Below are 17,921 nucleotides of genomic sequence, written 5' to 3'. Positions count from 1 at the left end.
CAGATATTAATCCACTCACCTACGAACACCTTATTTTTGACAAAGGTGCTAAATCCATACAATGGAAAAAGATAGCATCTTCAACAAATGGTGCTGGCACAATTGGATTCGGACATGCAGAAAAATGCAGATTGATCCATACCTGTGTCACCATGCATGAAACTTAAGTGCAAATGGATCAAAGATCTCTCCATAAATCCAGCCACACTGAATCTTCTAGAAGAGAAAGTGGGAACAACCCTTGAACAAATTGGCACAGGAGAACGATTCCTGAACATCACGTCAGAAGCACAGACACTGAGGTCTGCAATCAATAAATGGGACCTCAGTTGACAGACAATGGATGAAAACACGAATACTGAGCCAGGACACCTTTGAAACTTTGCATATACAAAGACTGATATAACCTGTAACACTTTGCAGAAACTAGTATAATGGGGCACTTGCTTCTAAAGTTCATAGAGATCCCTCCCTCATACTACTACTCACAGCTCTGTGCATGACTTCTTTTCTTTCTTCCTTTCTTTCTTCCTTCCTTTCTTTCTTTCTTTCTCTTTCTTTTTCTTTTCTTTCTTTCTTTTTTCTTTTTTCTTTCTTTCTTCTTCTCCTCCTCCTCCTCCTCCTCCTCCTCCTTCTTCTTTTGAGATAGGGTTTCTCTGTGGCTTTGGAGGCTGTCCTGGAACTAGCTCTTGTAGACCAGGCTGGTCTCGAACTAACAGAGATCCGCCTGCCTCTGTGTCCTGAGTGCTGGAATTAAAGGCGTGCACCACCACCGCCTGGCTGCTTGACTACTTCTTTACAGATTGCTTCACACAGCTATTGTAAGGTTGAAGGCTGCATGCTGTACAGTTTTTGTAACCCTTCTGTACTGCAGAAGTCTTTGGTAGTTTACCTCTGACACTATCAACTTTCCCTGTTGAACAAGATTTCTAGAAGATGGTAATGTACCAATAAGTGCATAAGCTGAAAATAGATCTATAAAAACAAACACAAACGCAGAGATGCCAAGAGTAAAAGACTTAGATTAATAGGCATTTTACAGAACACTTTAAAGTATACTTCAAAGCTATGTGGAGTGTGCTATAATGGAGTAAATGCCTATTTAGGGCTGGGTAGTAAAGGTTTGAGAACCATGTAGATGAGCTTAATTAACTATGCTTTGTATGTGTCATGTATGAGTGTGCACACAGGATATTTACTCATGCTTAGGTTGACACTGAGTGTCTTCTTTTATTGTGTTCCATCTTATTTCTTAAGACAGGGTCTCTCACTGAATCTAGAGCTTGCAGTTTTGACTAGGCTAGCTGGCCAAGGAGTCTCCAGAATCCATTTCCTCGGGCTTCACCCAGACACTGGCTGCCATGCTTGACTTTATACATGAGTGCTGGGGATCAGAACTCCAGTCTTCATACTTGGGCAGCAAGCCATATATACCCACTGTGCCAACTTCCCATGCCCTAGCTAAGTTTCTGTGTATTTATAAATCAGGCATAGCTAAATCTTCATGCACCTTGCAGAATCACAATGAAATACTAGACATTAAAATTTACATGATAATAACTTCTGTCTATGCTGCTATTATTTGATATTAACACTGAAACTAAATTTCAGAGATGAGGTTTTCTGCTAACCTCCAATTATGGCTTGAAGAATGGAATAAATATCTAGAAAGAAAACAAATACAGAACCCCACCTCGAAGGCTTGAAATGCCTAAGGTAAAGGTGGTATAGTAAGGAGACTTGCTAATTTTTACTTATTGAATGATTCTAGTTTTAAAACAAGTAAGAACATTTTGTCTTGTGTTTATAAAATCATTGTAACGATTTATAAAGAAAACTAGGCAATATTTAATTACAGACAAGTAAAAACATTGTAGCTAAGTATAACATTTGTTTTGTCTTTTTCTGTGTATGTTCATGATGTGTGGTGTGTGTGAGGACAAGTGTGTGTGGTATATGTGTGGAAGACAGAAACTTCAGGTGTCAGTCCTTATCACTTTTGTTGCTTCCATTGTGTGTATCAGGCCAGATGGCCCAAGAGCTGCCTCCACCTCCCAGCTCACTGTAGGAACACTGGAATTACACATTCACTCTACTGTGTCTAGCTTTAAATGGATTCTGGGGTTCAAACTCTGGCTTGGGTACCAAGTGTTTTACCTGCTGAGTCATCTCCCCAGCCCAGTATGAAATTTTCCCTGCTCATTGAAAATAAGATTCTTGTCTCATACAATATATCTTGATTACAGTTCCTCCCCCTCTACTCCTCCCAATTCCTCCCCATCTCCCTTCCCTTCCAGATGCATTCTCTTTTTGTCTCTCATTAGAAAAGAATAGGCTTCTAAGAGATAACAACAAACATGACAAAATAAAATATAGTAAGCTAAAACCATGACATTGAAGTTGGACAAGGCAACCCAACAGAAGGAAAAGAGCCCCAAGAGCAGGCACAAGAGTCAGAGACCCACTAGTTCACATGCTCAAAAATTGCATAAAAATATTAAACTGAAAGCTGTAATATAGACACAGAGGACCCTGTCAGTCCTGTTGGCCCTGTTTGCCCCATCAGCCCTATCATTGTGAGTTCATATAATCCTTACTCGGTTGATTCAGAGGGCCTTGTTCTCCTGGTTATCTCCCATCCCCTCTGGCTCTTACATTCCTTCTGTCTCATTTTCCTTAAGTTTCCCTGAGGTTGTAGGGAAGGGATTTGATAGAGACATCCTATTTAGAGTTGTGTATTCCAGTTGGGTGCACACCTCTAATCCCAGCACTCAGGAGGTAGAATCAAGTTCAAGGCCAGCCTGGTCTACAAAGAGAGTTCCAGGAAAGCCAGGACTGTTACACAGACAAATCCTGTCTCAATAAAATAAAAAGGAAAAGAAAAATAGAGCAACGTGTTCCAAGGTCTCTCTCTGTCTCTCTCCTCTCTCTCTCTCTCTCTCTCTCTCTCTCTCTCTCTCTCTCTCTCTCTCTCTCCTGGCTGTGGTGCTCTGTATTTGTTCCCAGCTGCTGCAGGAGGAAGCTTCTCTGATGATGGCTGAACAAGACACTAATCTATGAGTATAGCAGAATGTCATTAGGAGTTATTTTTGATACATTTTAGAAAGATATGTAATATTTGCTTTTACCCCGGGTCTCTGGGATACCTAGTCTCTGGGTCTAGCAATGTTGGTTATGGGTTCCATCTCCTGAAGTGGGCCTTATGTCAGATCAGACATTGGTCGGTTACTTTCACAAGTTTTGTGCCAACATCTCCCTAGCATATTCTGCAAGAAGAACAGCATTGTAGATCAAATGATTTGTGGTTGGGTTGGAGTTTTCATTTCTTTTTTGGTAGTCTGCAGAATACCTTCCCATACTGAAGACACTAGAACACAGGGATGAAGGTTCTATGTAGGTACCAGCTTGACCTCTCCTTGTTCACTGAGTTGTGTAGGTGTTGTCTTAAGCAATGGGGTCTTGCTGTCTGTTTGTGAAGAGCAACCTATAGTCTTAGCAAAAGTCTGGGTTATTTGGGAATTTCCATAAGATCCCTTTGAACAACAACTCAGAGCAACCTATAGTCTTAGCAAAAGTCTGGGTTATTTGGGAATTTCCATAAGATCCCTTTGAACAACTCAATTGGATGTAACTCAGTCTTTGTATTGGAAACTTCATTTGATGACAAAAGATGGCCAGTTGGGACTCCATCTCTCCCATTATTTGGAGATTCCATTAGGATCACCTTCATATATTTTAGAAAGTTTTCACTACACTATGTTTCCTTATTACCCACCCCTCAACTATAGCTGTCTCTCCCCCACAGACCCTCCCTCTCCCCACCTGATCCTTTCAATCCTTTACAAAGACCCCAAGTGGGAGGTACCCTTGAAGGAATTGGTACAGGAGATCACTTCATGAACATAACACACAGAGACTTATATTAGGTACAATGCTGCTAGCCAATCCCTAGTATTTTTTACTTGCTAGCTCAGTCTTAATTATCATCCATAATCATAAGACTTATCTTATGGGGATACCTCCGGCTGGCATCCTATTCTCAGGTCACATGGCGACTGCAGAGCAGAGAGCAGGAGGAAAAGAGAAAAGGAATGACTTCCTTCTTGTCCTTGCTTATATATGAGTCTACCTGCTATGCCACTTCCTGCCTGGATTGCAAGAGTTCTTTACTACATTTCTCAGAATCTTCCTGGACTCCTCCTCCCACCTAACTCCCTGCCTCATTGGCCAAACAGTATTTGTTTAACAATCTGGCTTTCAGAGTTTCCATGGAGAAGTCACGTGTAATTCTGATAGGTCTGCCTTTATATGTTACTTGGCCTTTTTCCTTTGCTTCTCTTAATATTCTTTCTTTATTCTGTATGTTTAGTGTTTTGATTATTATGTGGAGAAGTGACTTTTTTGTGATTCACTCTGTTTGGTGTTCTGTAAGCTTCTTGTACTTTCATTGGCATGTCTTTCTTTATATTGGGAAAGTTGAATTTTTTTCTGCACCTTTGAGTTGGGTTTCTTCACCTTCTTCTATGCCTGTTATTCTTAGATTTGGCCTTTTTCATGGTTCCTATATTTCTTGGATATTTTATGTTAGGAATTTGTTGGACTTAAGATTTTCTTTGGTCAATGAATCTATTTCTCCTAGTGTACCTTCAACGCCTGAGATTCTCTCTTACATCTCTTGTATTCTATTGGTTATGCTTGTTTCTGTAGTTCCTGACCATTTACCCAGCTTTTCTATTTCCAGCATTCCCTCAGACTGTGTGTGTTTTTCTGTTCGTTTGTTTGTATTTCAGCTTTCAAGCCTTTAACTGTTTGAATTGTTTCCTTCACTTGTTTGTTTTTTCATGGCTTTCCTTGTTTTCTTTAAGACATATACTTTATTTCTTGCATTTTTGGTTTGTATTTTCCTCCATTTCTTGAATTTTTTTGTTTGTTTTATCTTCCATTTCTATAAGGGATTTTCTCATTTCCTCTTTGAGAGTCTCTATCATCTTCATAAAGTTGTTCTTAAGGTCATTCTCTTCTGCTTCATCTGTGTTGGGATTCTCAGGTCTTCCTGGTGTAGAGTCCCTAGACTCTGGTGGTGTCACATTGGTCTTTTTGTTGTTGAATGTGTTCTTATTCGGTTGTCTCCCATCCCTTCTTCCAGTGGGTGCCTATGGGGTCTCTCCCTCTCCTGGTTGGTAATGGGTACAAGGTTCTCTTCTGGGGGGTACACACAGGTCCAATACTCAGATGTCTCTTCTCTTCTCGTGGGTGGAGGCAGGACTAGCACCGTGATGTATGCAGACTCTGGATTGCTTGATCCACTGGGACGGGTTCACCCATGGGCAGTCCCCAGGCCAGGAGAGTCCAAGAAGGGCAAGCGGAAGGCGCGCTATAAACAGGCCTAGGCTCACCCCTTCCTGTGTACAGAGGCGGGACTAGCACCACGATGTAGGCAGGTTTTGGATGACTTGGTCCTACAGGATGGGTTCACCTCTGAGCAGTCCCCTGGCCAGGAGCAAATTCCCATCTTTCTGAGGTACCACCATATTGATTTCCTTAGTGGCCGTACAAGTTTGCACTCCCACTAGCATGGATGAATATTCCTCTTATTCCACATCCTCACCAGCATGAGCTATCAACTTTGTTATTGATCTTACATATTCTGACAGGTGTAAGATGAAATCTCAAAGTGGTTTTGATTTGCATTTCCCTGGTGGCTGAGGATGTTGAACATTTCTTTAGTATTTCTCAGCCATTTGAGTTTCCTCTGTTGTGAATTCTGTTTAGCTCTGTACCGTCATTTTTAAATTGGGTTATTTGGTTTTTAATATCTAATAGATTATATATACATATACATATACATACATACATACATACATACATACATACATACATACATTCATACATATATGATATCAGTCCTCTATCAGATGTAGAGTTAGTAAAAAAAAAAAAACTTTTCCCATTCTGAGGCTGTCTGAATGATGGTGTCTTTTGCTTTACAGAGTTTTTCGTTAAATGGAGTCCCATTTATTAATTGTTGATGTGAGTGCCTGTTTTGTTCATAATGTTTTCTCCTATGCCAACGCATTCAAGGTTATTCCCCATTTTCTCTCTATCAGTTTCAGTATAACATTTTTAAAGAAAAATTTCAATTACTTTGTTTTATTCCATTATTTAATCATGATTTTAGTAGCTGAAGGGGTATCTTCTCTATTAAACAGCAAACTATAGCTGCAAAGGTGCAATTCACTTTAAAACATTAGAAACTCCATGCAAATTTAATAGTACTGGGTACTTTTGTTGCATAGAATTTAACAAAAAAGACTCCCCATATTATGACAGTTTCATAGAAGAAATATTGAGAAATTGTTTTGTGGAAAAAGGAAGAGATAATAGCTGCAGCTGTAATTGGACTAAATTTACTACAGTGGACTGTTTCCAACTGTACATTCTCTCTTGCTAACAGATTATGGAACAAGAAACATAATTAACATAATTCCACACTCTCAGAAAGTTTTCATTTGAAGATTTCAGAGCCTGTAATAATGCTCCATCTGAGGGAACCAGCACTTTAATCCCATTTAGATGTTTTTCTCCTCATGTAATGATGTCCTTCACTATCAATAGCTTCATAGAGCTCCTTTTTGTTCTCTTGTGTTGCATGTAGATAACCAATATAAGCCACACAAAGTGAAAGGGTTACCAGTCCAAAAGCCATTACAGGTTTGTTCTGTCAAACAAAGAAAATTATGAAGTGTCAGTGAGATTAATAGTTTCAGCAGAGGCAAATATCACAATGCACTTCCCTCTTGGCATGACAAGTCATTATTACCACCCTAGCATTCTATGACTGACAGTATCTTCATTCCAATCATTTTATTCAATCAGCTTAACTCCCAAGTATTTACAGTTGATATGAGACTCTTGTTTCTCATCTCCTGTTTTCTCTTTGTAGCCTGGCTGGGCAGCTTACACCCCTGTCCTAGGAAAGAAAGAGCTGAGAGAGAGGGGAGTCATGGACACTGCTCTGGAGCTGTACCTTTTCCGAGGGGCAACTTAGTTTCGTTTATTAGAATGTGAGGAATACAGTACACATGCTATTTCTCCTGCCCAACACAAGGATAACTGCCACAAACTCTTCCATAACTTACATATATACAACAATGAAATATATATGCTCTTCTTTGGGAACAAATACTCAATAAATTTAGCACTTGAAACAAATACTATGCTGTTTTAATTACCTTGGGGCATCCCTGGAAAACCCAAGACTCTAAAAGCAAACTGATACAGCTTTGAATTAGGGGGCAGAAAGTTTTCAGAGAAGTACTTCTCTATTCTTTGCAATCCCTGTAAATATATTAACCACACATGCCCACCTTTGTGCATGTTTACACTTAATACATTGGCTTTCCCTTCAATAGCACACATGTACAATAGTAATACAAAGAGTAGTTTCTGATACCGCCTCCATGTCTCCATGTCTCCTACAGTAATTCCCCCATGCCTGTTATAGGACATTTGTACACTGAGTGAAGATGTATTTCTGTGATTGGTTTAATAAAGAGCTGAATGGCCAATAGCTAGGCAGGAGGTATAGGTGGGACTTCTGGGCAGAGAGAGGAAGTAGGAGGAGATATTCAAGGTGGAGAGAAGATACTAACAAGACATGGAGGGAGTCAGATATACAAAATGAAAGGTAAAATGACACAAGGTAAAATGTAGATTAATAAAGTTGGTTAATTTGAGTTATAAGAGCTAGTTAGGACAAGCCCAAGCTAAGGCCAAGCTTTCATAATTAATAATAAGTCTTCCTCTTGTTATTTGGGAGCTGGCTGGTGGGACAGAGAAAGGCTCATTACACATGCCCACACAGGGTTAATTCTAAGAACCTCAGTGAACACCTAAAACCAGAGATTGCACCAGACCCACAGACAGTATACACTATGCTTTTCTCATAACAGTTGTCTATAGATTAGGTTTGGTTTATAACTAAACACAATGCACAATTAATGACAATAATAAAATACAACACTTATAGTAGCATTATAAATAATTATGTTATTTTTATCTTTCACCAAAACAAATATTATTATTTGGGGGATGTGGTTGACAGAGAAACTGGAAAGAGAAACACATAAGAGAAACTACTGTTCTGTTATGTTTTCAAAGCTTACTCTCAAAATTAGTGTCAAAGTTTTTCATCTGAATAAAAATCAACAAAGGTTATGAAATCAGAGCAGTTTAAATGTGCAATTATGAAATGTCTTCAACTATTAAAATTACATGGAAGCCAAGGATTTTTAAATACTTTAATTTAATGGCTTGATTAAGCTGACCCATATAACCTTAAAACAATTAACAATGACAACTTATTAAAATTCTAACCAAGCATGAAATATTTCAATATTTATCATATTTAAATTTTGTGTTTCTTTTTTATAAGTAGAATTTATATGTAAAAATAAAATTCATAAAATGAAATATATTCACTAGTTTACAACACCATCAGAAATAAGTTAGCTACCCACCTAACAGTATATAAATGCATGCTTTGGAGTTTTCTATATGAAACAGCATTTAAAACTTGCCTTTACCTTCTAAGACAGAGTCTCAGACTATAGCCCCAGATTGGCCTCAAACCCTGCTCATCCTCTATCCCTTCTCTCTCAAGGGATGGGGTTACAGGTGTGAGCCACCATTACCAGATTAGGGGGTCATCCTAGTCAGCATAAAATGTCCTTGATACAAACCAATGCTATACAAAAGTGAGCAAGTCTCCTTACAGGTTTAATGAAGAGCTCCGGATTTACAGCTCGAAACAAGGTTGTTGTGTGAGTCCCTCGGAGGCCTGGGCTTTCAAAGTTTCTCTCTTTTGGTGGTTCCTTCTTAACTGCTGGAGGCTCGGGTGCTGACGACATCTTGACTACTGAAGAATATCACCTAAAAACAATATATATTTTTTCCTTCGTATATGTTTATTGATAAACATATATATATATGCAGCCTTGGCTGGCCTAGAATGCCCAACATAGACCATGTTGATCTTGAAGTCAGAGAGACCTGTCTATCTCTGACTCAAGAATGGTGGGATTAAAGGTGTGCCCCATCAGGTTGGGCCCAAAGCTCTTAAAACAAACAAACAGCACACTCTTTTTAAATTCTAGATGTGCTCCAAGTGTGATCAAAGATTGATTTTTTAAAAATTGTGCTTTAGGTTTTGCTGGGTAAAGTGACCCTTCCCATTTGTTTTTATTCCTTCTCCTCCTCCTTCCCTTTCTCCTCTCCTCTCCTTCCTTTCTCAGGTATACAACTGAGTGCAGTTTAGAAAATGGTTTGTTGGTCTTGGTGACTTCCCTCTGCATTTCTGCTATGCTTTACTTTCACCACTAGCTCTTCCATAGTAGCCTGAGGGAAGTACTGCCACTCCTTTTTTAGTATCTCCTCCAACAGCTTCAGTCCAGCCCATATGCCTTCATCCTCTGTCATCCTCTAGGACCCTGAAGACCTCCCCTGTCCAAACAGTAAGAATAACTAGCCGTTTCTACTCATCCCCAGTCAGCAACTCTCCCTGAGGACAGGACTTATTTGTTCTTTAATATAAACACCCTTTTCTCAATCTAGTTAAGTCCAAATGTGTCTTTTTGTCTTCTGACTCTTCTACTCAGAGTACCAATGTTTTTTTTTTTTTCTTCCAGGTTTCATTCCTAACACATAATGCAGAGGAGGGAAAGAAATGCCCCACAGACTTGTTAATGACAACATAAGAGAAAGACAACAACCTCATGTACAGTGAATGTTATGAAGGGTTAGCATTCACATTTAGGCACTGGTGCTTTATACAAGTCATTAAGGCTTCTGTTTCACAGAAACGAAAGCAGTATTTTTGCAACTTTTCTGTTACAGAGAAAACTAGATGCTCCATACTTTTATCCAAGTGACCACTAAATATTCACTTTCAGCATTTAACTGATTAATTACTTTGTCAGGAGCATGGGCTTAGAAGGAAAGAATTTCCCATTTTTCTATACTTGCTAAGAAAAGGTTGTACCCTCACTCATTCTCCATGGTTATTATTGTCAAGTCTTCTCCCATCACTGCTGACTTTCTGGTTCCATTTTAGACCAGTGCAGGATTCACTAACTCTTAAAGAGTTTAATTGCTCACGTAACCAAAGTCTTTAGACCGGAACTTGTGACAGCAGTGACACAAACAACTGAGGGCCGGAGCTATTTAAACAAGTAATTAACTATATAGTGTTGTTCCTCTAGATGTAGTGTGAAGCTCTCACAGGAACCATGCCTGCTTTCTATCATTTCATCACACAGGCCACGTTATAGACCACTGGCTCTCAGCAACCATGTGAGTGGGTTGCTGCATGCAGTAGCTGTTTTTTTTCTCCTCTAAAGTTTGAGTTTTCCTGTAAGTGGTTTCAAAAGTGAACTTCCATTGTGTGAATGAAACTTTGATTTGAAGTCTGCTATGAAAAAAAAATAGCAATAAGCTGCTGGTAGTGGCTTTAATCCTAGCACTCAGGAGGCCTGGGGGAAGGGGAGAGGGAGGGATAGGAGAAGGGAGAGGGGGTAAAGAGTTTAGGAAAAATACTCTATTTTCAAATATATTCTAGAAAGAATTGCTTCAAATGGACAAAACAACTTAATGACAGTGTAAAAACACTTGCTTAGTTTCACTTACTACACTCTCTCAGTGCTGAAGAAGGTACCTTCAAGTTTGGAGTAGGAACCTTAAAACAGTTTAAATTGCCTGGCAGTGGTGGCACATGCCTTTAATCCCAACTCGGGAGGCAGAGGACTGGTCTACAGAGTGAGTTCCAGGTCATCCAGAGCTGGATAGAGAAAGAAACCCTGTCTCAAAAACCAATAATGATGATGATGATGATGATGATGATGATGATGATGATAACAATAATAAGTTTAAGAAATAATCAGAGGACTTTATGGCTTGAGGAAACCAAGCATAGACTTATCCTCAATTTTGGTACTTTTCTTTAAAAGGGTTGGCACTATTGATTGAAATATTATAGATGTGGACTTAACATTTTTATGGGAAAGGTTGACAAAATAGTGGTCATCCTACAGACCTAGTCTAACCTTCCTAGTCCCAAATGTTTTTTTCACTAGGACGGTAGAATAATCCAGTTCTTCCGATTTCATCCAACTCCTAATCCAGCACTTCACCATCTTTCTCAAAAAAATGATTTATTTTGCACTGATAAGTTAATACAAGGCACAAGACCCATAAGATTTGCGATCACTTAAATTTAAAAAATGAACTCTATCCGTTTTTACTGTAAAACATAACTTTAAAAAGAAAAACAAGATAGCAGAAAATCCTTTCCATCCCGCGATTTCCCCCACGTGCTTTAAGGAAAGGTTTTGTCACTGTGTCGGCCAATCTGTAAAGCTTTGCAGACCCTGGTCGGGATGTGTAGGCTCCTATGGAGGCCTCGGGTCAGTCTGGTCGGTCCCTCAAGGCTGTAATCCACCCAGAGTTCCCGGTGGAAAACTAAAAACCAGGTGCATCAGAAGCCTCCAGAAGTAACTATGGTCAATTAAGTCTGTATCTTCGGCTGTCAGCAACCTGCTGTAGCATCGCGTGCAAACCACAGCACACGCCTGCGAGAGCCCGCAGAGCCTGACCTTGGGCACTCTCGAAGACAGCGAGGCTCCAGCGTGGACACCTATGCCGGGCAGCTGTGCTCCAAGTCTCCCCACTTCCGTGCTGTCGCCGGTCGCCGGTCACCGCAGAACGCAGAACCCACCTTCCGCCCGGCCCTCCCCGGGCACTCCCTCTGCTGCCCGCCGCAGGGAAAGGCCGCACTACAGCGCCACCTATACCCGGGAGGCCGCAGAGCAGGGCCCGGGCCCTGGAATCCCTGGGTGCAGGATGGAATTTGCTTTCTTGGGGCCTTTGACTTTCAGCCTCTCACATTCAAATAAGCTTTCGTTCCGTGTGTTTTCTATATATTTATAGGAGGAGATATCTAGAAATACGCATTTAATGGGTGTGGAAAGTGTATGGCTTAATGAGAGCACCTAGAGCTGCTGAAGCAGAAAGGCAAAGCCTTATTCAGGATAGAGCTGGCTTGTGATCCCAAAAGAAGGGAAGGCAACACCGTCTAAAAGGAGTCTGGGGTTTTATAAGGTGCTTTTAGTTGGGCAGAGATGTGGTGGGATTTCGGTGTTACATCAATACTATGTGGTTTTGGTTACTATAGCTCAGGAGTACAGCTTGAAACCAGTCCAGTTACTTGTCCCTGGTGGGATTTCGGTGAGGGACAGGAACTGGACTGGTTTCAAGCTGTACTCCTGAGCTATAGTAATCAAAACCACAAAGTATCGATGTAAAACAGACACATTGATCAATGGACTCTAATCGAAGACCCAGACATAAATCCACATATCTATGGACACCTGATTTTTAACGAAGAAGCCAAATACAATGGAAAAAAGGAAGCATCTTCAACAAATGGTGCTGGTATAACTGGATGTCTGCATGTAGAAGAATGCAAATAGATCCATATCTACCACCCTGCACAAAACTAGAGTTCAAGTGAATCAAAGACCTCTATATAAAACCAGATAAACTGAGCCTGATAGAAAAGAAAGTAGAGAATGGACTTGAATGTATTGGCACAGGAAAAGACTTCCTGGACAGAACACCAATAGCACAGGCACTAAGATCAATAATAAACCAGACCCCATGAAACTGAAAAGCTTCTGTAAGACAAAGAACACCAATCAATAGGACAAATCAGAAGCCTGCAAAATGGGAAAAATATTTTCACCAACTCCATATCCAACAGAGGGCTAATATCCAAAATATATAAAGAACTCAAAAAACTAGACATCAACAAACCAAATAATCCAATTTGAATATTGGATACAGAGGATAGAGAAGTCTCAATAAAGGAATCTCAAATGGCTGAGAAACACTTAAAGAAATGTTCAATATCCTTAGCCATTGGTGAAATGCAAATCAAAATTACAGGTGTCATCTTACACCTGTCAGAATGGCTAAGACAAAAAAAAAAAAAAACTCAAGTGATTGCTCATGGTGGCAAGGATGTGGAAGCAAGAGGAACACTCCTCCCTTGATGGTGGGTAAACTTGTATAGCCACAATGGAAACCAATATGGCAGTTTCTCAGAAATTGGGAAATGATCTACCTGGACCACTCTTGGGCATTTACCCAAAGGATGTCCAATCATACCATGAGGATGTTTGCTCAACTATGTTCATAGCAGCTTTATTCTTAATAGCCAGAAACTGGAAAAAACCTAGATGTTCCTCAACCAAAGACTGAATAAATAAAATGTTGTTCTTTTACACAGTGGAGCATTATTCAGCATTTAAAAAGAAAAACATGAAATCTGCAAGCAAATAGATGGAACTAGAAAAAAAATCATCCTGAGTGAGGTAACCCAGATCCAGAAAGACAAACATGGTATGGACTCACTTATAAGTGGATATTCACTGTTATGTAAAGGAAAATCATGCGACAATCCACAGACTCAGGGAGAGAAAGTAACAGGAGGGATCAGGAGGGAGGTGGGTGATGGAGGCAAGAGTACTAGGAAAGATGACTGGAATTGGGGAGCATTTGGGGGACGATGTGGAAACCTACTGTCATGGAAACTCCATTGAATCGATCAGGGAGACTCTCACAAGTACCCCTTGTAATGGAGGATACAAAATCGGAACCAGCTATCTTCTGTAACCAGACAAAGCCTCAGTAATGCCACTGGGACACCAGCCTAGCCACAAAACCTTCCACCTATAATTTGCCCTACCTGAAAGATGTTCTGGTGTAATGGTGTCACAGACCTTGTGGGAGTGGCCAACCAATGACTGGTCTAACTTGAGGCCCATGTCACAGGAGGAAGCCTATGACTAACATTGCCTGGAGGGCCAGGAACCAGAAACTGTATAGCCCAGAGACCCAGGACACAACCAAGCACACCTGATCACTCACCAAAAAAGCCAATGAAATGATTCCTCATGATATTCTGCTATACTTATAGACTGGATTCTAGCCCAATCATCATCAGAGAAGCTTCACCCAGCACCTGTTGGGAACAGATGCAGAGACCCAGAGCCAAACATCAGGCAGAGCTCAGGGAACCCCGCAGAAGATGGAGAGGAAGGATTATAGGAGCCAGAGGAGTTGAGGAAAACAGGAGAATGTGGCCTATAGAATCAAATAAGCAGGGCTCATAGGGGCTCACATGAGAGACTGAAGCGACAACCAGAGTCCGAGCTATGTCCTATGCATATATATTATGGTTGTTAGCTTGGTGTTCTTGTGGGAATTCCTAACAGTTGGAGTGGGGGTGTCTCTGACTCCTTTGCTCTTGGGACTCTTTTCCTCCTACTGGATTGTCTCATGCAGTCTTGATATGAGGGCCTACTCTTATTCTAACTTGTTTTGCTGTGTTTAGTTGATGAATCTGGGAGGCTTGTGAGGGGTGGACCTGGGGGAGAGGGGAGGTGAGAGGGAGGAATTGGGAGGAGTGGAGGGAGAGGAAACTGAGGCCAGGATGTATTGTATGAGAGAAAAGTAAATTTTAAAAAGAAAGAAAGGTGGGTGTCTAGGTCAGTCCAAGAAAAGGCAAAGATATTGGAAGAGAAGGCACTCTTGAAGTTTAGGAGAGAAAAATGAGATGTCCCTGAGGGGGTGGTAGAAAGGGGAGTATAGCTTGGGTACTATGGGGTGTAGAAGAACTTCTGCAGGGTGAATAAGTTGGATATCTTGAACCAAGTAGTAGGTTCCATTGGCTTTTTAAACTGAGAATTAGTGTGTTAAAGGGAGAAGCCATGAGCATGTGTTGGTTTGAATGGGTATGGCTTCTATGGCCTCGTGTTTAAATTCTTGACCCATAGAGAATGGTGCTATTAGGAGTTGAGGCCTTGGTGGAGGAAGTATGCCATTGTGCAGTGGGCTTTGAGGTCTCATTTATGTTCAAGCTATGCTCACTGTGACATGCAGTTCACTTCCTGTTGCCTGCAGATCCAGAGGTAGAACTCTCAGGGCCTCCTCTAGCACCATGTCTGCCTGCATGTGGCCGTGCTTCTTGCCATGATGATAATGAACTAAACCTCTGAAACTGTAAGCCAGCCCCAATTAAATGTTTTCCTTTGTAAGAGTTGTTGTGGTCATGGTGTCTCTTCATAGCAATGGAAATCAAAACTAAGACAGGGCACAAAAGGCCTTTCTTTAGAGATCAGAGACTAGAGGCTTAGGTCCCCTGAGACTTTGGAGAGATAGTGGGTAATGAGCCTGGGTAATGTAATTGGTAGGGTTTTGTAATTGGATGACAAGAGGGGAATGATGTTTGGCTATAGAGGGGTTTTGTGTACCCTATACTTGGGGATCCACCTGGGAGGCCAGTAAAGGGAAAGGTTTGTCTAGTTATGGTTTGCAGGAGAAGGAGGGAAATAGCCAGTGAGCCTGGCGTCAAACTAATTGGTGGAGTGTGGTAAATAGAGGCTCCCACGTTGGCTGGGAGGTCCTTCCCCAGCAAGAGAATGGGATGGATTGGTATCACTGGAAAGAAATGAGTAAGAAATATACCCCTAAAGATACAATTAAGCAGTGGGGTTTGGTGAGGTTGGTAATAAGGGACCCTGACAATAAGGGAACTGGAAGAAGAGGTGGATCCCCAAAATTCCATTAGGACTGAGTAAGTAGCCCTGGTATCCAGAGGAAATGTGATGGGTTGCCCTGATACCCTGATAAACACCTGTGGCTCCCTGTTGGAGACGGCAGTGGTGAAGCCATGGGAGCCTAGGCCCCCTCGGTTGTTCATGGCTAGCCTTAGGAGTTTGGCTGAAGGGCGATCTGGGTCTTATGTCCCCATGCCTTGAGGGCCACATGGGGCAGTAGACAGCCCAATGTTCCTCTTGATGACACCTTGGAAATGGCCAGTAGGGTTATCCCTGGCCAGTAGGGTTTGTCCTGAACAACCTCTTAAATTTTTTTCATAATTTATGGCTTTAAGAGCAGACTTATGGAGAAAGACCAGGAGGCAAGTTATAAATGGGTCTCTTTGCTAAAATTGTCCCTCACAACCCCCAGTAGTGTAGTTCTACTCCAGAACCTGGTTGGAACAACCTAAGCCTCAACTGGCTGGGCAGAATTAGTTTGGTGCCCTTGCCTGTTCCCAGATTCCCCTGAGCTCTTCTGGGAGAAGGTTGTTGATGAGAATTTTATAAATGTCCAAACTCATTTACAATTCTCTGGGAGGAGATTATGTATAAGAACCATGTAAACGTTATGGAAGATGAGGTTATAAGATTGAGTAATACATTGGAACTTCTTAATGAAGGTGGAGAAATTAGCAATATAGATGCTGTTTTTAAATCCTATTGTTTAGTAAGCCTTGTTTTTTATGATTTTTCCTCATTTGTTATTCTTATTCTCAGGACAAGAATCACCACACACACACAAGATATCCATCCCAATCCAAAATATCTTGGAGATCTACTTTTGCCTCTTTGATTAGCTGATAACATGTGGTCACCTTTAATTAAGATGGTAGTGAAATAACATGGCATCTATCATCTCCAACCCTAGCAAAGATGGCTGCCAAGCACATGGCTGCCTCAATCCAGATGGGATACAACAGCTAAGATGGCAGCAAACCACGTATTGATTATATCCCCAAATGGCATCACACCACATAGATCCTTTAATATTACCTATGTAAAGATTTTTAATTATCAACACCTAGTGTTGCAAATTTTAAGTTAACCCTTTTGGTACAGATTTTTAACCATACCCAATATACTTAGAATTTTTTTGTTGTTGTTTCTTATTTTATTTCTTAATTAGTTTCTAGCTCAATCACAGATCACAGTTCCCCTTCCTCTCCCTCTCATCTCAGTTCCTCCCCACAATCTCCCATTGTCTCTCTCTTTCTTTTCAGAAAAGGGCAGGCCTTCCATGTTTATCAGCCTGCCATGGCATATCAAGTTGCAGTAAGACTAGGTATCTCTTCTCCTATTAAGGCTGGATGAGGTAACCCAGTAGGAGGAAAGGGTCCCATAAGCAGGAAACAGAGTCAGAGACAGCTTATGCACTCACTGTTAGGAATCCCACAAGAAGACCAAGCTACACAACTGTAACATATGTGCAGAGGGCCTAGGTCAGTCCCTTGCAAACTCTCTGGTTGACAGTTCAGTCTCTGTGAGCCCCTACAAGCCCAGGTTAGTTGATTCTGTTGGTTTTCTTGTGGTATCCGTGACTCCTATGGCTCCCACAATCTTTCCTCTTCCTCTTCCACAGGATTCCTGAGCTCTGCATAATGTTTGGCTGTGGATCTCTGTATCCACTTACATAGGTTGCTGGATTAAGCCTCTCTGGTGACCATTGAGTCTAGGCAACAATCTATGAGTATAACAGAATATCATTAGGAGTCACTTCATTGACTTTTTTTGACAGTCATGTTTGGTTCTATTCTAGGTCCCTGGGATATACAGCCTCTGGATCTTGGCCCTTCAGGCAGTGTGCTCCCTCTTATGGTATAGGACTCAAGCTGGACCAGTCATTGGTTGGCACTCCCATAATTTATGTGCCACTTTTATCTCCAGCACATTTTGTAGGCAAGACAAATTGTAGGTTGAAGGTTTTGTGGCTGGTTTGGGGTCCCAGTCCCTCCACTGGAAGTCTTACCTGATTACAGAAGATAGCTAGTTCATGCTCCATATCCTCCATTGCTAAGAGTCTTAGCGAGGGTCACCCTCATAGATTCTTGGGAGTTTGCATTGCACTAGGTTTCTAGCTCATCCCTGAGATGCCCCCTGATTCCAATTGTCTCTCTCAGTACTCTCTCCCTCCATATTCCCCCCATTGATCCCTCCTGTTCCCATGCCCACCCCCCATCCAATGAGGTTCATGTGTCCCCACATGAG

General features: G+C 41.2%; 1 protein-coding gene across 1 annotated transcript; it reads right to left on the bottom strand.

Moving 5' to 3' along the window:
* Positions 1 to 6,134: 6,134 nt before the first annotated feature.
* Positions 6,135 to 11,802, bottom strand: Smim8 (small integral membrane protein 8). The gene is made up of 3 exons (XM_027403395.2): positions 11,649 to 11,802; positions 8,775 to 8,931; positions 6,135 to 6,718 (listed from the first exon to the last, which is right to left on the bottom strand). The coding sequence occupies exons 2-3, from the start codon at positions 8,907 to 8,909 to the stop codon at positions 6,560 to 6,562; spliced, it is 294 nt and encodes a 97-aa protein (XP_027259196.1). The 5' UTR covers positions 8,910 to 8,931; positions 11,649 to 11,802; the 3' UTR covers positions 6,135 to 6,559.
* Between the last annotated feature and the right edge of the window lie 6,119 nt (positions 11,803 to 17,921).

The sequence above is a fragment of the Cricetulus griseus genome, chromosome 2, assembly GCF_003668045.3.
Source record: "Cricetulus griseus strain 17A/GY chromosome 2, alternate assembly CriGri-PICRH-1.0, whole genome shotgun sequence".
Taxonomy (NCBI): Eukaryota; Metazoa; Chordata; class Mammalia; order Rodentia; family Cricetidae; genus Cricetulus; species Cricetulus griseus.
Note: the sequence above shows the minus strand (reverse complement) of the source record. Positions and strands in the feature narration are given on the sequence as shown.